We start from the raw sequence: 23,026 nt of genomic DNA, 5'->3' as shown, positions 1-23,026 counted from the left end.
AATGTAGGAATTAATGGGTGGAATTATTTGGCCTGGGTGATGCAGGTCAGACTGGATGATCATGGCAGTTTCTTTTCGCACTTCAAAATCTATGAATGTTAAGACACACGTGATACATTCAGCAGTGTAGCAGGGGGATTTTACTTTAATGTATCTAGTATATTTGGCAGCAAATAAAGTATTTAAACACCTTTACTTCCAAAGTAGAACCTTAATACCTTTACCTCAGCAAATGAACTGGCACTGAAAGACTATCATGGCTAATAAATGATAAACTAAATATACCCATTTAAAGGATATGGTCAGCCATCTTGCTAACCAATGACTAGCAAGTCACTGTTTGATAATCCCCACAATTTATGCCATAGTTCTCATTGCCTGTCTGAGGGTGGTTTATATGGAACAGTTTCTTTCTTCCTGAATATTGTACTTAATGTTGTTTTATATCTTCTCATTTATATGTTGATTTATGGTCTGCATCAATACATACATGAAAAGCGGTACAATTCTCCTTTCTCATCAGTGTAAATCAGAATTGATTGCATTGAAGTCTAAAGATTTCACTAGTGTACAACTGATGTATGGGAGAGGGGAATCGGGCAGTAGGTATTTAGGGACAGATTTTTAAACAGTGGCTTCCATTTTTGCATCCACTCTTTGTGCCTACACATAACTGCTTGTGCAATTTAGGTTATTTCCACATTTAAAATGATTTACAGACACAATCAGTACTTAGACATCTAAACATTTTACTGTGGATGCAAGTTATTTGCACTCAGAATTACAGGGGCAAAAAAAGTGGCCCAGTTAACACTGGTCTGAATGTTAGACCTATGTGAATATGGACTGACTAGACATGTATATATTAACACAATAATTCATAAAACAGCTCACATAACTGGATGTTATCTAGCTGAATGATCAAGTAACAGGCCATACATATTACAGATTAACGATTTCACCTCCTAAGTCTGACTTCTCTCCTTTAATATTGGAGATGTTACATACTGTGAATACATTTGCTAACTGCCAGTCAACATAATTTAGTGACTCTGCTAGGGTCAAATTTATCCCAAGAGTAACTCCACTGACTTCACCAGATTTATACTAGGAATGAATATGACCCTTACAATTCAGAAAGGGACAGAAATACTTTTAAAGTTAAGCAAGATATTACATGTCGCTGAGAAAATAGACATATTATCCGATCCTCAGCTGGCATATGTCAATGTAGCTCCACAGAAGTTACTTATGATAATTTACACAAGCTGAGGATCTGGTCCCTCTATATTAGGATTTTATGAGCATTCACTGTGTACAATTAACTTTAAAATCATGTAGATTACAGAACCAGCTCCTTGGTGCCCATGTGTGGTCCAGTGCACAAGGTTACAGATGCACGGTTCTTGTTTCCCTTAACAGGAGGGTAAGTGGCTACATCCTTGGGGGGTTTTCACCTTCTTCTACAGCATAGGGCATGGGTCACTTGCAGGTTTAAACTAATGTAAATGGTGGATTTGCTGTAACTTGAAGTATTTAAACCATGTTTTGATGACATCAGTAACTCAGCCAGAGGTTAGGAGTCTATTATAGGAGGGGGTGGGCAAGGTTCTGTGGCCTGCAATACACAGTAGGTCAGACAAGATGATCATAATGATCCCTTTTGATCTTAAAGTCCATGAGTCTATCCCAGTGCATCACACTGAATATTTACTCCTTTAAAAGGAAAGGTTTTGTGCTTCCAGTGGAGCCCTGGCGCATAAGAACCATGAAAACCAATGTGAGTGCAATGGTAACCGGATAAATTAAGACCCAGAAAGTCACTGCATTTCTGAAGAATCCAGTAAAATAAAGATTTCTGCAACTAAAGCACCAGCCACTGAAAAAGAACTGATGAATCCTTCCTGACTTTCAAGGTTGGATCAGTTTTCCAGTGAGCTGCTGATGGTTCTGCATGTCATGTTACAGTCGCATGTCTGCAAAACCCAGCAGTAACTGAATAGTGCTCTCTGGTTATGACATGGGAGAGGTAGGAGGCCACATTATCCCATGCAGCTCTGAAGTCACCCTGTTTGAAAGAGAACTGGACACACTGGGGTTCGCATGCAAACAGCACTCAATCATTCTGAGGGTTGGCCAGGGCAGTCATTTTATCCACTGGCTACATCTCAGAATTTTTCTCGGGCCTTGCATCTGCAATTGCAGACCATCAGGGTTTTTTCAGAATCCCCATCACACTTTCATTTTTTTAAAATCAACTCCTGCTCTGCGTTCTCCTCTTCAAAAGCTTCCTTCCTAGTCTGAGCCCCACTGAAGTGCAACAGCGGACATCTTGGCTGACACCAGGGAACCTCTTGAGCTAAAGGCACAAGCTGCTACAGCTTGAGCTAAAGAGCCAAACCTCTGTAGCTAAGCTCTGTAACAGACTCACCTTCTCTGAACACGTAACACACTGGCGAGTGGGTTATGGTGCACTTGAAGCCACAGCACTGTTAGCAGGGAGCAGAGATACACCATGTTGAGGCAGCAGTTCCCAAAGGCGTTCTGCTTACAGAAGACTGAGGCAAGCAGAATGTCTCCAGGGGTGATGAAGGAGCAGCAAAGGTTACACTCTTTACACTGGAGCTGCACCTCATATCGGCTTGGACCCCTAATGGACACGGAAGTAGCAGGGCCCATGGCCTCCCAACATTGTGGCTCCTTTGTGTGTCTAATAAAACATTATTTATTTGTATTACAGTAACAACCAAAGGCATCAGTCAGGATCAGTGTCTCGTTATGCCTGGTGCTGTACAAACACGTAGGGAGACATGGTGACTGCTCTGATAAGCTCACGATCTAAACAGACAGTAAGTATGAAGGAGAGAGAAGGGGCATACGACATACAAGCACAAGGATCTGGGGATGAGACCATCTTTATATAAAGTAAAAAGCAGTTAAGCACAACTGCCTCTGCCAGGTGGAAGTTAGTTTTTGTCTTTTCAGTTTTAATTGGGGAGCAGACAAGGTGATCATAATGATCTCTTCTGATCTTACAATTTATTAATGAATTGTTACCCCCCATCCTAATTTCGCCCTTGATTAATAACCACACTGAGCACATCATGTTTGCAAAGCACTTTATGTTCCACAGCCTGTGGAGACTGATGCAGTGAGGGGTAGTGATTTAGCCCAGGCACACACAGTAAGTCCCACTGGGGCTCAAACCCAGGTCTCCCAAGAACTACTCCCTAAGTTACTGGTAGCATTATAACTACACGGCACCTTGCCCCTGTATGGGTTCACAGGGAGAAGAAATTTTCTGTCATCTACCGCGCCTGCAGAAGCACACCCAGAATCTGTCCCTAATCTAACTAATACCAAATAAACCACTGGAAGGTTTTTGTTCATGTCCAATAAGAACTGTGCTGGATTGGATCACCAGTAGCCTGCTTCTGGCAGTGGCTTATATCTGATACTTCACCAACAGGGGAAAGACAGATAACATAGAGTAGACGAAATGGATATGAGGCCAAATAGATGAGAAGAGATTGATTATATTATCACATAGCGAGGGTCAGATTATGGGAGGGAAGTGCTGATATTCTTTATTCCAGATGCACCTATAATTCCAGAGCAGATGGTATTTCTGCTGAAATGATCAGAAGAGAAACAGTAATGTTGTCATTCAATCCATCATTATTAGTCTTCAGGGTTAACACCATTGCTGCTCAAACTGACCTTGTACATCCACCTTCTTAAGATTCCCGTGGGTCCCAGATCCATTTGGAGAACACGCTAGATGCCACCATCACTGGACGAAAGCAGGGTGGGGAGGCGAGCTGGATGAAAGATGTGTGCACAACGTGTTTGGGAAATCCAGCTCACTGCTCATTCCAGCCACACACACGTATCCATTTTTGTTCATTTAGCCACACATTTGAGGACTTGGGGAGGGGATTTTGTCAATACAGTATGCAAAATATGTATTTTTTGCACACAGTATGTGTGTGCAAATGAGTGTGTCTACTGCTGATCTAAGAAAAAAGAACAGGAGTACTTGTGGCACTTTAGAGACTAAGAAATTTATTTGAGCATAAGTTTTCGTGGGCTACAGCCCACTTCACTGGATGCATAGAATGGAACATATAGTGAGGAGATATATATATACGTACAGAGAACATGAAAAGGTGGGAGTTGCCCAACCAACTCTAAGAGGCTAATTAATTAAGATGAGCAATTATCAGCAAGGGAAAAAAAATTTTGTAGTGATAATCAAGATGGCCCATTTCAGATAGCTGACGAGGTGTGAGGATACTTAACATGGGGAAATAGAGTCAATGTGTGTAATGGCTCAGCCATTCCCAGTCTCTATTCAAGCCTAAATTGATGGTATCTAGCTTGCATATTAATTCAAGTTCAGCAGTTTCTTGTTGAGGTTTGTTTTTGAAGCTTTTCTGTTGCAGGATTGCCACCTTTAAGTCTGTTACTGAGTGACCAGAGAGGTTCAAGTGTTCTCCTACTGGTTTTTGAATGTTATGATTCCTGATGTCATTGATTCCTGCTGATCTGTTTGCCCTGCCAACCCATAGGTGCCAGCTGTGTGTGTCCAGGGGTGGCCCTAGATTAGCTGCCAGCAACTGACACCCTAGGTGAATCATGCAATCAGCGCCCCCACCCCTATACCCCAAGGGCAGATCTAGGCTGAGGATTTTGGTAAACTGGGAAACATTTTGCCCCTGTTTTCCCTTTGATTTTTTAAGCATTTTTTTAAACAGAAGCTTAATTATTCTGTTTGTTCATCCATCCATCTGTCCAACCAATGACTCTGAGATCCGTTAAGAGAGAGACACAAAAATTTTCAGATTTGTACACGACAGCTAGATGATATTTCAGTCCAATTTCAAATAAAATTGCATTAAAAATGTTAATTATAATTTTTACTACAAATCCAAAATCATCCATTCTACTGTCCTGCTTTAACTGCCATTACTACCACATCCAATATAGAAAGAAATAAGAAAACTCTTCAATGAACTTTAACCTGTATTTACAAAACACTCCAAATAAAAAACACTCTGTGCTCTTAAAACAAGATTTTTCTTGCTTTAAGTTTTGAAAATCCAGTCAGTAGTTCTTTTAGATCCAGTTTTCCAGCTATTTCACGCTCTGTTGACATTGTGGCAAGTCCAATAAGTCTCTCTTGCACCAATGTTGAACGCAGATGTGGTTTTTATCAATTTTAACTTTGAAAAGCTACACTCCCTAGTAGCTACAGAAACTGGCAAAGTTAAAAGAATGCGTAGAGCTAAAAAAAATGTTTGGAAAACTGTCTGAGAGTTTATTTTCACAAACAAACTTCACTACTTCTTCAGGAGCGGAATGTTTCTTAGGTCATCTTGAAAAAGTCTGAAGCTCACTACACAAATCTGTAGCGTCAATGTCTTTTGAATTTTCATGAGTCAATGCTGACTCCAGTTTAATACAAAATTATCTTATCTGTTTTGCTGTTTTCTTTTGCAAGCTGTGGATATCATATAGAAAGCCAAATACTGACTAACTGCTGCATCTGTTGAAATCTTTTGTCAGCTGAGTGAATAGCAGTATCAAGGACTGTGACGTAGAAATTCACTTTGAACCTTTGTTTTGGGTTCTGAATGGGTGTGTCTCATCCTTCATATGAAAACTGCTGTTTCTTTTGCCGAATGCAAACTGGCTCTGGTTCAAATTCTGTCAGAAAGTCTATTTCTTCAGCAAGCTCAAGAGAATCTACCAGTGTTCTTTCAAACCCTTCATCACTTCTGAATTCCTCCAGAATATTTTTAGTTTGCTGCAGTTTTTGAATAGCAGATATGTTCAAGTTCTTTTCCTGAAGCTGCTTACTAGTGAGATTAATCTCGAAAAGGATATTATACCACAAAATGAGTGAAGCCACAAATTTGAACTTGGAAAGGCCATTTGCAAGAGCTTCTGCATCTGAACGTGCCGTATTGCCAGATGATCCAGTAAAGATAGTATCATCAGAAATTTCAATTAGGGCATCATAAATGTTTCCAAGTTCATAGTGAAGAGGCTTCAAAGCATCAATGTGACTTTCCCAGCTTGTCTGACTAAGTGGTTTCACAGTTGGAGAATTCACATGGTGAGTCAGAATCTCCCAACGGCGGGTTGAGCCTGAGAAAAACACAAACACGATACACCAGGTCAAAGAAACTGCTTACCTCAAACAGCATCTAGCAGCATCAGTGACAACCAAATTCAGAGAATGTGCACTGCAAGGAACGAAAAAGGCCCTAGGATTGATTTCCACCATTCTCCTTTGCACACCATTGTCTTTACCCTTCATATCACTCCCATTATCGTAGCCTCGGCCATGTAAGTTTTCAGCAGATAATTACATTGTTTCAAGCTCTTGTAGAACAGTTTCAGTCATAAACACTCCAGTCGTCTCCTTCAGGGTATGCAACCCCAAAAATGTTCCTTTATGAGCGCTTCAACATTATCTTCATCAGCAGACATTTCCACATCCACAAAACGAATGATCATTGTCATTTGTTCAACATGACTCACATCTGGTGTACAATCCAGTATTATTGAAAAGTATTTTGCAGAATGGGCAGCTTCGACAAGTTTCTTTTTAATGGCATTTGCTAGGATTTGAATCAGTTCATTCTGCATATTTTTCCTACGTAATGAACCCGTGTTTCATGATCAGTTATTTTACGTAGATGCTCCTTCACGACTGGATCAAACAAAGCTAGGTATTCAACAAATCTTAAAAAGTTTCCATTACCTGGAGTGCATAATTTTTCATTTCTACCGCGGCTTTGGGATGCTAAATTTTGCCCACCGAGAACTCTCATTAAAGCAATCAGACACTCTAATATTTGTTGCCAATATTCTTTTTCCTTGATCACAAGTACATTTTCTTTATTGATAGTTTTTTCTTTTTTCAATCGCAATTCAAGTCCTTTCCAATTTTGAAAACATTCCTTATGTTCTGTACTTCTTTCATGTGAAGAGAGAATTGAAGATATGTTTTTCCAGTCCTTTGAACCATTTTCAGGAAGTGATGTACCAATTGCTTGATTTCTAAACTATTTGCATCAAAAGCAAACAAAGTCCTTCGACACTGAATATTGTAACCAGTTTCAATGAATTTCTTCTCCATTAATGAGTTTCCTCTTGTAATGCTGAGCAGAGAATTTTCTTTTATTTCCATCCTTAGGGAAGGGAAATTCATGAACTTGTTCGGGTCCATGTTCCATGGCAATTTGCCACATCCTGTCATCACATCTGGGCCATGAAGCTGGGTCCCCATATTGTAACTTGTTTGTAACCTCCTCATCCTTTCTTCCTTCTACTTCATTTACTTCAATTTCTGCATGTGTCTCTGAAAGTGAATACATTTTCTCCACTTCCATATCAGCCTGATGCTGTGAGCTGCCTTCATCTAGAAGTAAGTTTCCATCATCTTGAGTTTCCAAACTGCTTTTTTGTGGATGTGAGCTATCCTCATCTCAAAGTAATATACCTTCATCTTGATGTTCCAAACTGCTTCCATGCAGATGTGAGCTAACTTCCTCTCCAAGTAAAATTCCTTCATCTGGATGCTGGGAACTGCTTCCATTTTTATTTGGATTAAAGAGAAGATATTTCAGGAAGGATCTCTGCTGTTTTGCTTGGTCCTTTTCCTTCTCAGCCTTTTGTTTACGATACTCAGCTTCTGAAGGTTTTCTTTTTCCTCTTGCTACCACGGGGTATTTGAATATTGTTATGTACTGTGCTCCTGACGGCAAGCATTATAGCGTTAAGGATGGCTGACACACCCACCACATGGTTGGTGATTTAAACCACATTGCAGCCTTCCCAACATATCTTTTCACTGCTTAAAGTTTCAATGATTAGTAACATACACTCACTTGCCTATTAAAACAGTTAGTTATGCTGTTTACATGGAAACAAAATTGCCTTTTTCGATGTTATAACCTGACACTGGTTGTTTGGAAGATAACCCCCTTCCTCACAGTTACCCGCTTGGAGTGTGATGTCATCACTTTCGTACTCTATTAAGTGTTAACGCTGTTACTTTTCTTTTATGGACCTTATTTATTACATATGAACCAGTTATAACAAAGAAAAGTTCATAATTATACAGCCCGATAACAACTCTAAGATTTAATAACGTTTAAAGACACTCACATTTTGGATTTATAAAGCTGAAAGACTTTATTTTTTATTCTTTGGCACCAAGAAACACAATTTTCCACAGTATTTGCTTGATTCTTAACCATCTACCTGCGGCATGTGTTAAAATGACAGTTTGACATGTACCAATGTGCGATATCTCCGCTCTACATGAATTTACAGCTATGTGACCTTGATGTGTATTTGAGTGAGGTGTCACTAGCATTGCAGCTCTTGCCACTGGTGGATGTGTTTCACTGTGGCTGACTTATTGCTTATCAAAATTGAGGAGTGGGTCATCTTGACCCTACGTCGCAAATTGAAATTTTTTTTTGCTAAAAAATTTTTTTGCAGTAACTAAAAGGTTTGACATATTAATAAATTCTCAGAAATGTAGAGAAATGAATTATAATTCATATTCCCTCCGTACGCACATGGCGTTTGAAATAATGACACCTTCGTTGTTTTATTTGTATTTTTCATCTTTTTCTTTTTTGTTTTCATTTTATTTTTTTTAATTTGATTTTTTTCCCCTCGAATTTGGTGCCCCATTTAACTTGGCACCCTAGGCAACCACCTAGTTTGCCTATATGGATGGGCCACCTCTGTGTGTGTCTGTATCTTTGGATGATTTAGTTGGGGATTGGTCCTGCTCTGAGCAGGGGATTGGACTAGATGACCTCTTGAGTTCTCTTCCAACCCTCATATTCTATGATTCTGTGAGAGCGAGGCTATTAGGAGGAGGAAGGAAGAGAGAATGAAAGAGGAGAGCTGGGGATTTTCAGGCCAAGCAGCAGTGGGGAGGACAGGGTAGAAGTGATTGCATTGGACGTGCTTAAGCTGCTTTTGCCTGATGACATTTTATACATGTTCCAGCCCCAGAATCTGAACCTCAGGAGACCTGCAGAGACTTTGTGTCTTCAGACTAGCCCCAAGTCTGGTCCAACCCTCCCCAACCTCCATGGCAGTACAGCTCAAAGCAGGAACAGAAGAAGATGAAATAATCCATTTTATCATGTCAGCAGAGAACTTGAGGAAAGACCCAGAAAGAGAAGTCAACAAAATATAAATCAGAGCATCTCTCCAACATGCTACCAGTGTAGGAAACACACTTTATTCTCCAATATTTAAACCAGCAATGGCAGAAAATCAGCCCTTCAGCTGAAAGAAAATATTCTTTCTTACCAGTGACAAGAACTTTGAAGGTCAGTTTCTGGCCTGCGGCCTCACAGGTGTACTCTCCAGCATCCTTCTTCTCCACCTGATCCACGACCAGCCGCCGGGATTTGCTCTCAGACTCCACTTTGAATTTCTTGCTGGAGGTGATGAGTTTCCCGTCCTTGTACCACCTCACTTCAGTCTTGGCCTGAGTTACCTCACAGCTGAGGGTGGCACTCTCTGTCAGAATGGCCTTCACCTCCTTCTGCACCTTCTCCTTGTTTGCAAACACCTCTTCCATCTCTGCAAGATGGAAATTCAGTCACGTATGTCCTTTTGCAGTCTCCCCATATCAGTGTAATATTTTTGCACCTCAGGAACGTTAATGACTATATCCTCACAATAGCCCTCTGAGATACTTCCCTATCTTTGTTCCCATTTTACAGATGGGGAACTGAGACATCGAAAGAGGTATATCTCAAAGTCACATGGGAAGTCTCTTGCAGAGCTAGAAATGTAACCAAGATCTACTGATTCCCAACCCAATGCCTTCACCCCAAGACCATCCATCCTTCCCAACAGAAAACACTGTCCACTAGAGCTGCTGTAGATTGCTGCACCACATATCCATAAAGAGCGATCACACGATGACCCTGACTGATCACACTGCACTTTAGTCCAAGGATCACACAGTTTCACAAACATTAAGAGCTAAGCTTTGCTGTCAGTTACCCTGGTATAAATCCAGAGCAGGGGTGGGCAATCTATAGCCCAGGGGCTGTATCTGGCCCTACAGACTTTTTTAATCTGACCCTCGAGCTCCTGATGGAGAGTGGGGTCCGAGCTTGCCCCACTCCAGCGCTCCAGCCAGGAAGTGGGGTCGGGGGCTTGCCCCACTCTGCATGGCTCCCAGAAGCAGTAGCATGTCCTCTCTCCGGTTCCTATATGTAGGGGCAGTCAAGGGACTCTGCACACTGCCCCCACCCCCACAGCTCCCCTTGGCTGGGAACCATGGCCAATGAGAGGTGCACAGGTGGCGCCTGCAGACAGAGCAGCATGCAGAGCCGCCTGGCCATACCTTCACATAGGAGCCAGAGGGGGGATGTGCTGCTGCTTCTGGGAGCTGCTTGAGGTAAGCGCCACCCAGAGCCTGCACCCCGACCTCCTCCCATGCCCCAACCCCCTGCCCCAGCCCTGATCCCCCTCCGAACCCCTTGGTCCCAGCCCAGAGCACCCTCCTGCACCTCCAACCTCTCATCCTCAGCCCCACCCCAGAGCCTGCACCCCCAGCCGGAGCCCTAACCCCCAAACTCAACCGCCTGCCCCAGCAAGGAGCCCCCTCACGCACCCTGAACTCCTCATATCTGGCCCCACCCCAGACCCTGCATCCCCAGATGGAGCCCTCACCACCTCCTGCACCCCAACACCCAATTTTGTGAGCATTCATGGCCCACCGTACAATTCCCATACCCAGGTGTGGCCCTCAGGCCAAAAAGTTTACCCACCCCGATCTAGAGTAATTCCACTGACTTCTTCCAGCACCTACATGTTCCTTGGTGGCTTCCCATCCAAACACGGCCCTGTCTTAGTCCTGATTAGCTTGCGGATAGCTTTGCAGCAGGTGGCCTCCTACCTCCTAGTTTGTCAAAACTGGGGCAGTGAGCAAGAGACTCTTTGGTACCAATGGAGGATTTCAAAGGACAGCAAAGCAAGATGTGGCCCACAATAACCACAAATGGTAGAACCTCAGAGTTACGAACACCAGAGTTACGAACTGACCGGCCAACCACACACCTCATTTGGAACTGGAAGCACACAATCAGGCAGCAGCACAGACAAAAAAATTCAAACAGTACAGTACTATGTTAAATGTCAGCTACTAAGAATAAAGAGAAAGTTAAAAAAAAAAGATCTGACAAGATAAAGAAAAACTCTTTCTGAGCTTGTTTCATTTACATTAAGATGGTTAAAAGCAGCATTTTTCTCTGCATAGTAAAGTTTCAAAGCCGTATTAAGTCAATGTTCAGTTGTAAACTTTTGAAAGAACAACCAGAACGTTGTGTTGAGAGTTACGAACATTTCAGAGTTACGAACAATCTCCCTTCCCGAGGTGCTGGTAACCCTGAAGTTCTACTGTACTTCCTAGCTCTCAGGACCCCAGACAAAGCCCCGTCAGCTTCAAGATCCTGTTCAAAACTGCTCTTCACAAACCTTCTATGCCCCCCTCAGACTCTCCCTCTCTCTTTGCTATTAGTGTTTTCCACTATGTGCCTAGCATCAAATTCCTCTTATCACGACACACAACCAACTCATCAATGCTGCAAAAACCAGCTCCTCTTGCTATTTGGAAGAGCTTTTCTGTGTCACTTCAAACATCCCTCTTTGCTTTTAGCTACATCTCTTAGTTTCTCTCTCACCCGCTCCTGACTCTCTGCTATTATTTTGTGTTTTAATTCTGTGGACCTGATGTTGCAGGTGCAATGGTGCAGGCAGGTCGCTAGATATCCAAGAGCTACCCTCTGCAGAGACAGCATGTTGCACGTGCATTTATTTGTGGACACCCAACTGCACATGCAAAAGTAGAGGAAGGTTTCAGGCTTCACTGAAAATCAAGCCCTGTGGCAGAGTTATTTACCCTGAAACGGGTTTAGGGATGCACCTTAGATGCAAGATGCTATCCAGGATTAAGTATTTTATCGCTTCTGAGATTTCATGTATCTGCTCACCTTTGACTTTGACTTGGAATGTTACTTTGTCATCCTTTGATTCACAGGTGTAGCTCCCTTGGTCATGCTGTGTCACATTCTTGATGATGAGCTTTCGGTCTGTTCCCTGAGAGGTCACTGTCGTTCTCTGGTCCTGCTTAACTTCAGTTTGATCCTTCTTCCACACAACAGCTCCACTCGCCACCGATACCTCACACACCAGCTCTAGACCCTCAGAAGGACTGATTGAAATTTCTGGTGTTGCTTTAGGCTTGTTGACAAACTTAACAACTTCATCTAAAAAGAAGAAGGAAAAGTAGTTTGTGTCCCTCCATTAACCTAGAGCAACATAAGAACAACCCAGTTACACCCTGGCATGATTTCAATGTTAGTGATCTCCAGGGCCTGGGGTTCCATCTATGGAAGAATTTACATGTGTAATTGGCTTGTGTTTCATTCCCCTCCAGTAACAAGGTCACAGATAACAGTCAACTACAGCCACCCACTAGTGGAATTTCTCCTTTAGCTCAAGTGGTCGAGGTCTGTGCTAAAGGTCCCAAGTTCAAACCCTTCTGATGACCCCTCCAGAGAGTTACTAAAAATAGATCCCCTGACTTCCATGGGAGCTGTGGGAATACTAACCATGTGCAGAAGCTGGTGCTATGTATTTCAGCCTAATGCAGGAAGGATGAGTATGGTTACAGAGTGTAATGACAACATGGTTGTCACTAAGGGAGTTGCATATGAGTATAGCTGAGGGCAGAAGTTGATAGGAGTATAAGAAAGACATGGGGGTTAATTGGAAGGGACCTTCTAATTGGCACTGGTGAGGCCTCAGCTGGAGTACTATGTCCAATTCTGTACACCAGCCTTTAGGAAAGATGTGGACAAACTGGAGAGAGTTCAGAAAAGAGCAATAGACATGATAAAAGGTTAAGAAAACCTGACCTGTAAGGAGAGATTAAAAATTGGACATGTTTAGTCTTGAGAAAAGAGGAAGCCAGTCCATGCAAATAATAAAAACCTACTGCTGTGTGCATTTAATGGCATTTTCCTTTATCTCATATAGTGGAGGCCTGTACGTTGGCACTGAAGGTTACAGTTCAAATCCTGCTAATGATCCAGGTTGGGGGTTACTACAGTGAGGGCTGTTGTTTTGGGGTTTTTTGCCCAGAATGAATTTGCAAAAGTTAACATTAAAGTGAAGATGACATAAGTTAAAATTATAATTTTTTTAAATATGGAGATATACCTATCTCCTAAAACTGGAAGGGACCCTGAGAGGTCATTGAGTCCAGACCCCTGCCTTCACTAGCAGGACCAAGTACTGATTTTGCCCTAGATCCCTAGGTGGCCCCCTCAAGGATTGAGCTCACAACCCTGGGTTTAGGAGGCCAATGCTCAAACTACTGAGCTATCCCTTCCCCTGTGGGGCACTGAACTGCACAGAGATAAGCACCTCATAGACTAATCTGGGTACAAACACATATGAAACATCCCATTGCTCATGCTAACAAGCAACAGTGAGTGTAACATGTATTTCATACCATGCGCTCAATCAGGCTAGCCTGCTGCAGAGTAAGTTGATGGCTGTCAGTGATAAGTAACCTTCGTTTAACATTACATATTATTCTGCAGCACTTGTTGCTTTTGGTTGCCAAGTATCCCAAGGACAACTAAGACCTTTGCCAACCATTTCTACAGCACCAAGGAACAAACATTCCTGTTAAAACTTATCAATCATTAGGAGTAATCTATTTTTACAAGAACTATTTGACTATGGAATAATAGCTTCATTGGAGTCTGGGCATTAAAGGTTTATGGGGAACATTCACTACTACAAAGGCAGCTTATTTCCCAGTCTTAGTTCTGAGCTGTCGCCTAGCAGTGCTTCTGATTAGCACCCTGGACATTTTTTATTCTGAAACGTGAAACCTATTTGCTTTAGAGTTTTCTTAGGAGCCTGAAAACTCAGCTCGTTTGCCAAAAAGTTCACTGAGGTTTCCAAATCTTTCGGTAGACATGGGTCCAGTTTGCCTGAGACAGGCTACAAGTTCTGTGAAATTCAATGTGAAATTCAGTAGTTTTGACCATGACCAAATGAAACTTGGTAGTTTCACGTTTTGAGATTTTGGAATCATTTGAGGATGAAACTCAAAGCAAAATCCAGTGAAACAAATCCAGAAAAACTTCCCAACGATCCCTCTGTGCGGAGTCGGCTGGATTTCACAGAGCATTTTTTATGATGTCTCCTTAATACCATTAGCTCTGAACATAAAAAGACCATTCTGGGTCAGACCAAAGGTCCATCTAGCTCAGTATCCTGTCTCCTGACAGCAGCCAATGCTAGGTGCCCCAGAGGAAATAAACAGAAGAGGTCATCATCAAGTGATCCATCCCCTGTCCAGCTCTGGACTGGAATACATCAGTTCTAGGACTCCCCCTCATTTGGCCTGAGGGGCATGCACTCTAGTTCTGGGATAGCTCAAGCTACCTAAAGGAATGATTTGCAGTTCAAGACCACAAACGTTCCACAGGAGTGCAGAACTCGAGTGTAACTGGGCACCTAGGCTTTCTCAGAAGATAGCCCATGACTCTCAAACCCCCTCTTGCAGGAGGGAGCTCAAAGGGAGTGTAAATTGTTGAGGCAATGTGCTCTAGATGGGACCAAACTACAGGATTCGGACCCAGATCCAGATGCAAACCTGTCCAAAGTCTGGGGTGTTTAGATATGAGGTTTTGGCTTGGGCCCATCTCTAATCATTCCATTAGGGACCTGAATATTACTATTATTGTTGTTTATGTGTATTGCAGACGTGCCTAAAGATCAGGGTCTCGCTGTGCTAGCTGCTGTACACACATAAAGATGGCAGCCTCTGTCTCAATGAGCTTACAATCTAAGTGATAATGTTCCTGTATGATAAACCAGGACTTCAGTACCCAACATAAGCCCTGCTCACACTTGCCTCATGAACTCACCTGAGACCTTTAAATTGAAAACTAGAGTGTCCTCTCCAACTTTGCACATGTACGTTCCCTCATCTTCCTTCGTTACAGCTGAGGCGATGAGCTTGTGCAGCTTTCCATTATCCTCCAGAGTGAATTTCTTTGTGCGTCTGATTTCTTTGCCATCTTTGAACCACTGCACCATGACGTTGGCTTCAGAGGTCTCAGAAACAAACTCAGCCTGTTTTCCAGAGGTGGCGATGAGAACACCGCCAGCTTTCTCTTTGTTTGTGAAGTGCACGAGTGCTGAAACAAAATGACAAATTGCACCAGTAAGGAACTGTGTCCATATTGTCAGTTCATCTACCCGTGCAGCCAGCTATATACTCTTGAATTAGGATTCACCGAATCATAGAAAAATAGGGCTAGAAGGGACCTAGAGAAGTCATCCTGGCCATCTCCCCCGCACTTAGAATCTAGTAGGTTGCTCCTGGATTCCTGATTTTGGCTAATTACCTCATGTTGTAATTTTAGGACCTGATCTGGGAAGCCTTTGTCATATGCTCTATTTGTGCAAGCAGTTCTGCTAGTCATTGGAACTACTCAGGTGAATGAGGACAGTTTGTGTGAGCAAAGGCTGCCTTAGAATGAACTCTACATTTGGGTCTTTGAATAAGAATTTCATGTTTCAACAGCGGGTGATTTTCAGTTATCATTCAAGATGATAACTTGCAAAATAATCTTAATGAGGCAGGAAGGAAAGAATGGAAGAAAGAGAGGAAGAGAGAATGAACAAATATTAGGAGAAACACTGAGGCTTATTAAATTACTGTATTTATCTAGATGGGACCTTACAAGATATTTAAATGTAATCTGAATAATTTGAATTTACTGTACTATAAATCTATAGAATTACCAACACCCTCTAAAAATGAAAAGATATTCCTTACAGGAAACTAACTAGAACACAAAAGACTTAAAATAACCCAGCGTTACAGTAATTTGTAGTGGAATAATCAATTCACCAGTATAACCTCACCCCATTCAACCTGTAGATCCAAATACACAACTGTAGCAATAATTATTAAGTCAAAATATGTGCCTAACGACATAATATCATTTATTACAAGTAAGGGAATTGATGTCCTAAAATTCTATCATATCATTTGAAAAAAGTAGAGCAAAAGTTTAAATCTGCTTGTTGGTCCAGTATGATCAAGACTACTCTGGCAGAAGTATACATAGATATGTTTTCACCCTTAATTCAAAGGGAAAAAAATCTGAACAACTTTTATATAGTTGCTGGTTCTTATATGCAGGGGAAACCAATACTGAATTGCTGGACACTGAAGTGCTTGATACACTGTAAATAAATTCAACTTTTTTTTACGATACTGCCAATGTTCTTTTTTTTAAAAAAAAATCATTGTTCTTTCTAACAGGATGATTGTGCAGAACTTCTTTCACATCACCACTGGACAGAAGCCCAACCTCTACTATCCAGGTTACTAATCATCCCTACTGAAAATAGCTATCAACCCTTTCAGTCTGGGAGCCAAGAAGCTGAGAATGCCACTTCCAGTCTCTCTTCAGGCTTGGAAGGGAACATTAGTGCTGCTGTCAGTTATAACTAATGGGAATTCTCCTTTAGCTCAGAAGCAGAGTTGATGCTTTGAGATCTGGGCAGCCCAATAGTAAGGACGGATTCCCAATAGAAACAATCTTAAAAAACTTGATTAAACAACGATGAAAATTTGATTCACGGTGATTTGTACTGCAGTAGCATTTAAGGACCCCTAACAGGGATCAAGGCCAATCATACTAAGGAACTGCACAAACAAATAAAACAAAGACAGTCCCTGCCCCAAAGCTCTCACAATCTAGGATTTAGACGACACACAAGAAGTGACTAAACAGACAAATGAGAGAATGGCTGAGAAAGATGGGGAGGTATGTTAGCTGTTCTAGCTTTTCTTACAGGACTCCATTCAGTCACTAGCCTCTGGTGTAAAGACTGCTCTGGGTAAAAAAAGAATAATTACAGCAACCGAAAAGATGCCAGAGAGGATACGTTTGCAGCCAAAGCGCGAGTACAGTGGGAGTTTCATATGCAACTCCCTCAATGCAGCACCAAAAAAACATTAACACAGATTCCTCATTTGAGAGCTACATTTAGGTGAAAATATTTGTGAATATCTTCCAGCTAATCCAATATAAAGAAGTGGGCAGAACTGACAGAGTGAAAAAAAATATACTGAGAGACAGGCAGGGACAGAGAGAGTATGAGAATTAAATCATTCTGCAGCCAGCTGTAGCCAGCAAAAAGCTCTTCACAAATAGCTGAATTTTTTAATGAATTCTTCTCACGTGTGTTCATGTCTGTTTTGTGTTTTCTGTCTGAAGAATCTAGCAAGTGAGCATTCACGTATCAGTTATGTATGTTGCTTCCTCCCATGGGCATATGAGAGTTAACAGAGCCTGCAGACTCACAGGCAGGTAGAGGTGGGTGGGTTGGTGGAAGGGCAGGGAATCACAGGCTGAAGGAGGTCACAGGCCAGAAAATGCTGACAAAGGGGAGCGGGTGTCATAGATACATACAGTTAGGAGGAGCCAATCATAGGTTGGGAGAAAGATGGCTAGGTCTCTATTTGTGTTACTGTGCTTAATATAGGACCCTGCACAGATCACTGCTCTGCATATTCTCAGGGTCAGAGACCAAATCGTCTTATGGGATATGTACAGACTTATATTTACTGAAATCAGAGCCTGGCGTGAAAACCTGAGCGCGGAATTTGGACCTCAGTATGGGATGATGAAAGAAAAACGATTGTGCTACCAATAATAGCTATGTAAACTGCGCCACATACACCATCAAAACAGTTAAGATTCTTTCCCCTCTCTTAACCCTCTGACCCACCGCCACAACCCCCCCGCCACATCCTTCTCCAGCTCCTACAGTCAGCTCCTCACACAACCATTCTCAGAGAAAAGGAGGAAGGCCAGGTCTGAGGCAAAGCACAGTCTTGCTGTCCTTTCTTAGGCAAAACCCTCACTGGAGTCAACAGGAGTTTTGGTCAGGTAAGGGCTGCAGGATGCCAAATGCCCTATCCCTGCCACGTGACCTTTGAGTAATATAACTCCTGGTTTTGGTCTGACAACAGGCTACAATATAGAATCTTAGAAGTGTAGGGTTGGAAGGAACCTGAAGAGGTCATCTAGTCCAGCCCCCTGCACTGTGGCAGAATCAAGTAAACCTACATCATCCCTGCCAGGTGTTTGTCTAACCTGTTCCGAAAAATTTCCAGTGACGAGAATTCCACAGCCTCGTTTGGTAACCTGTTCCAGTGCTGAACTATCACTGTTATTAGATAGCTTTTCCTTATATCTAAACTGACTCTCCCTTGCTGCAAATGAAGACAATTACTTCTTGTCCTACCCTTGAGGGACATTGAGAACAATTGAACATCGTCTGCTTTACAACAACTTCTCACGTATTTGAACACTGTTGTCATGATCCCCCTCAGCCTTCTCTTCTCTAAGCTAAACATAGCCAGTTCTTTCAACCTTTCCGTGTAGGCCAGGCTTTCCAAACCTCTTACTATAGTTGCTTTCCTTTGGCCTCCTTCCAGTTTGTTCACATCTTTAAACTAAATGGGAACACAGTACAGCTCTCCAGCTGAGGCCTCACCAGTGCTGAGTAGAAAGCAGTAGCTCTGTACCAGGTTTTATATGCCCCACCTTATTAGACAACTGGATGAAAATCCAGCCAGAGTAATCAGGGGATAATTTGGCCCTTTCAAGCCAGCTCCAGCTCCCATAGAAGTCAATGGAAACACTCCCATTGACAGGCTGAATGAGCCTTAAGCTTCCCTGAGGAGGCTGAAGATTTGTAAGCACTTAGGGTGACCTGATGAGATGAAGAAAATATCGGGACACATGGGGGAGGGGCGCACCAGCAGAGCAAAAACAACAACAACAACAACAGCAGCAAAAACAGTACTGCCAGTGGAGCGAAATATCAGGACAAATCTTGGGACAACCACCCAAATATCAGGACAGTACCGATTTTATCGGACACCCTATAAGCACTAGGCCTATATCCACTAATGTTATGCAGAGGGTCAAAGGGGCTGAAAGTTAAAGCAGACATGTAGCCAACATGCCTGTTAAATGAACAGGAAGCAAACCACAGGAAGGAATGCAGAAGGGAATTACCATGAGCTGAGGGACAACAGAAGCTGTGTGACACCAAGTGAAGACAAGCTGAACTTTCCTTATCTGTACAAAGCTTGGCAAATACCAAATAATAAACAATTATGAGACTTTGCCTTTCTCTTGTGCCTTCCATCCGAGTGCTTTACAAACACTAAAGGATCAAGCCTTACAGCTTCCCACACCTGTTCTTATCCTCCATGTAGTGAGAGCAAACGCTGAGTCCCAGAGTGCCTTACTCCATTCACTTTAACTAAAGTTGGATCAGTCCCTGAGGGTATGTCTACACTGTAGTAAAACACTCATGGCTGGCCCATGTCAACTGACTCGGGCTTGCAGGGCTCAGGCTGTGGGGCTATAAAACTGCAGTGCAGACATTCAAGCTCACTTTGGAGCCCAGCCTCTGGGACCCTCCCCTCTCACCAGTTTTCAGAGCCCAGGTTCCAGCCCAAGCATCTACGCTCCAAGCCCTATGAGCCCAAGTCAGCTGACACAGGCGAGCTGTGGGTGATTTATGGCCGTGTAGACATAACCTAAGTGACTGGACCAAAGCCACACAGTGAATCTGGTGGAATAGAGCCTATGTCTCCTGATCAACTCGCTGATTTCTTAACCACAAGAGCATATTTCCCTTTCATACAGCCCAGGCTCACTCAACGACACCAAGCTCCAGCTGACATTCTCATCCGCTTGCCAGGACATGAAGCAGGATGGATGATACAGCAGAGCCTCTACTACTGACAGAACTCAGGGTCTGGTGTCAGATTCCAAATACTCTTCACCTCACACACACCATCGCTTTCTAGGGAGGTACTTCCGCTTCCTTTTGGAGTGCTGGGTGTCACTAACTTCCATGAGCTCCCTTTCTGTCACATAAAGACCACACTGGCTGGGTGCAGGTCATTCACCAGAAACAGCCCAGCAAAGTCAACTCATGCACCTTTCACTGAGAGCTGATAGACTATTTCATCCCCTTCACAGACACATTCATAAATGCCAGCATCCTCTTCTGTGAGGCTGTGAATTTTCAGGATGCGTTTCTTCTCTGCTGTTTTCAATTCGTATTTTGGACTGGCCTGGATTTCCTTCCCATTCTTCATCCACTTCACGGCAGCAGCCGCGTCTGAAAGCTCCGCCCAAAGCTGTGCCTCCTCACGCAGCCGAGCAGAGACCTTTTCTATATCTCCACTCTTGTTGGTGATTCTTACTGCAGCAGCTGGGAGGGAGAAAGAAAGAAAGCTATTATATCATACTATCTCACATATCATATATGTCTGCATTAGGTTGCAAGCTCTTCTCAGAACGAACCTGGGTCCAGATCTTGGTCTCACTCCAGTGTAAAAACAGAGCAACTCCACTTACTTCAGTGGACTCGATCTGAATTTACACTGGTGTCAATGAGATAAGAATCTGTCCCATTGACTTTTAGGCCTTGTAGAGCACCATATATGATGCTATCTACAAAATCTCATAATCAATTACACACGTATCTCTGAGCACTGAAGCCGTGGTTTTAAACTTTTCTCCTCAATGGAAGTCTTCCACAGGTAACTTGAATTCCTTTTAGACACTAAAGCAGCCAGTGCCTCTCCCTGTAGGCTGAGATATTATACCAATCACAGAAGAAACTCTTGGTTGGCTCATCCCTGTTCACACCCAAGATGAGAAGAAATCCAGGAGAGTTCAGTTAGAGTCAGAAGGTGTAAATAAGAGTATCATTTTTCCCCCAGGTGAATATTTTCCCACTTTTTGGCCTCTGTTCTCCCATGTCCATCTTTCCCTCTAAGGTGCAAGTGCTGGAAATGAAGTCACCTCACTTACTGCCTGCCACCCCATCTTAGCATCCAGCAAGCACGGTATATTCTGCAGCAGAGCTAAAATTGGAACCTGCCAAGCTTTATTTTCTATAAGGGCAGGAACACAATCCTCAAATCCAGGGTCCCACCACATGCCATCGATTCTCTTTGCTAAGCCACCATTCTGCTAGGGTGGCCCAATGAATGGGTTCAAGTTTTAACTTAACAAGCCATTATGTGCAACTCTGCCTTTGCTCCTGGAAAACCCAGACTCTTCCGACCCCTGCACTCCACCTAACATTAAAGTTCCAACATCTCTTTTTATTATTATTGTTATTTTTAAACCATTTTTGTCATTTGTCAGAACAATCACACACAACAAATTAGAAGACAAATGTCCGCAGGGTGAAACTGCCCCTTCGCAAGGCTGTACAAACATTTGAACCCCATTTATGCCCCCATGGAAGGGTTTATGTGGGGGATTAAGAAATGTTTAGGAAGTTACTTCTGCACTGCAATGAATTTCACCATCAATATTTGCATTGTATGAGGCACCCAATCAGCTGTGCGCTCCCTTCTAATCATTAATACTTTAAACATTCTTCCACAGAGATTTCTCATCCAAGGGTCAACAAGCCCTTTACCCATGTTCATTAAGCTTTGCCTTGTGAAACAGGTAAATGTTATTATCCTCATTTCACAGAGAGGGAATCTTAGGCAACTCAAGGTCACATTCTGATGCTCTTAGAAACACTGAATATTCTCTTATTCCTCAAGTCATGCCGCTAGAGTCAGTGAGGTATCAGAATCTGGCTCTGAAAGCTTAGGTTATTTGTCTAAGGTTGCATATCAAACCAGTAAAGGAGCTGGCAATAGAGCCTAGGAGCTTCAACACTCAAGCCCCTTTCTAACCACAAGACCACCCTGCCTCCCTTGACAGAAGGAAGAAATGGATGATATTAAACTACCTTTTACTTTCATCTTGGTACTGGTTTCAACGTTCTTGGCGACAAATTTCACCTCTGCTCCATCGTCATTCTTCGTGACGTTTTTTATGGTGAGGAGGTGGGTAGTTTTGGTTCTCCGAATGATGTATATTTCACTGCTTTGTATGGCTTTGCCATTAAGGTACCAGGTGCCAGAACAATCAGTCGTGAGGTCAACAATAAAGGTAGCATCACCTCCTGCAATAGCTTCAACATCTGCCAGGGGAGTTTTCACTGCCAATGCTGGTTCTGTCAGAGAAGAGCAAAACATAAATCTGAAGCTAGAGGATACCGTGAAGAGTTGCCTACTATGTTCAGAACTCTTAGGGGAAGAAAAAGGAACCTGAAGATAATAGACCAAAATCCCACAACATTTGCACCCATTGAAGGCAGTGGGCATTTTGCCTGTGGAAGAGCTACAGGATTTGACTTCTACAGCAGGAGATCAGTGGTGTTAGGGTACAGAGTTAGGGCTTAGTAACCTGCAAGGTAGAATGCTGGGCATATTTTACTTACAAAGCCCGTAGATTCATAAAATAATAGCAAGACGTACCTGTCAGATCTACCTCATCACTTCAAATAAATACTTGATACAATAGATCGCAGACAAACAGCAACCCTCTAGCAGAGAACCCAGCAGCCTAGAAATAAAACCCAATCCCCACATTTCTCCATAGAATTGTAAGATTAAAAAGTGACAGAGTGGAGCAGGGAGCACCAGGGAACCTGATCCTGTCTGCATGACTGTGAATGCACAATCATCACATAAATCCCATCTAGCAGCGCAACTGAGGTCCAAGACAGGAACACATAGCTAGTTGGCTCACTGACCTGCTCAAGAGTGCCTTTAAGATCATGTCTCTTCAGCTACAGCTCTGCATTCTAGACAGCAAGGGCTTGACATTCAATGCAGAGCTCCCTACGCCTAGCACTTAACCTTGCAGGAGGTCAATACATAGCCCTGCTCACATGCATCCTCGAGCACAGCCACCTTGCATTGCTTTGCTATGCACAAGGCAAAGACTTGCAAGATCATGGCCATATTGTTAGTCAACTG

At 42.8% G+C, this 23,026-nt stretch overlaps 1 protein-coding gene across 1 annotated transcript in view; it reads right to left on the bottom strand.

Moving 5' to 3' along the window:
• OBSCN (obscurin, cytoskeletal calmodulin and titin-interacting RhoGEF) overlaps positions 1–23,026 on the bottom strand; it is a 255,381-nt gene that overhangs the window by 181,880 nt on the left and 50,475 nt on the right. The window contains exons 6-10 of the mRNA XM_075062167.1: positions 21,952–22,218; positions 20,128–20,403; positions 15,009–15,281; positions 12,051–12,326; positions 9,352–9,627 (exon numbers count right to left, since the gene is read on the bottom strand). Coding sequence (XP_074918268.1) covers positions 9,352–9,627; positions 12,051–12,326; positions 15,009–15,281; positions 20,128–20,403; positions 21,952–22,218 — 1,368 coding nt within the window. The remainder of the gene's footprint in view (positions 1–9,351; positions 9,628–12,050; positions 12,327–15,008; positions 15,282–20,127; positions 20,404–21,951; positions 22,219–23,026) is intronic.

The sequence above is a fragment of the Chelonoidis abingdonii genome, chromosome 2 (genome assembly GCF_003597395.2).
Source record: "Chelonoidis abingdonii isolate Lonesome George chromosome 2, CheloAbing_2.0, whole genome shotgun sequence".
NCBI classification, from domain to species: Eukaryota; Metazoa; Chordata; order Testudines; family Testudinidae; genus Chelonoidis; species Chelonoidis abingdonii.
The sequence above is the reverse complement of the archived record's forward strand: the minus strand, read 5'-3'. Positions and strand labels throughout refer to the sequence as shown.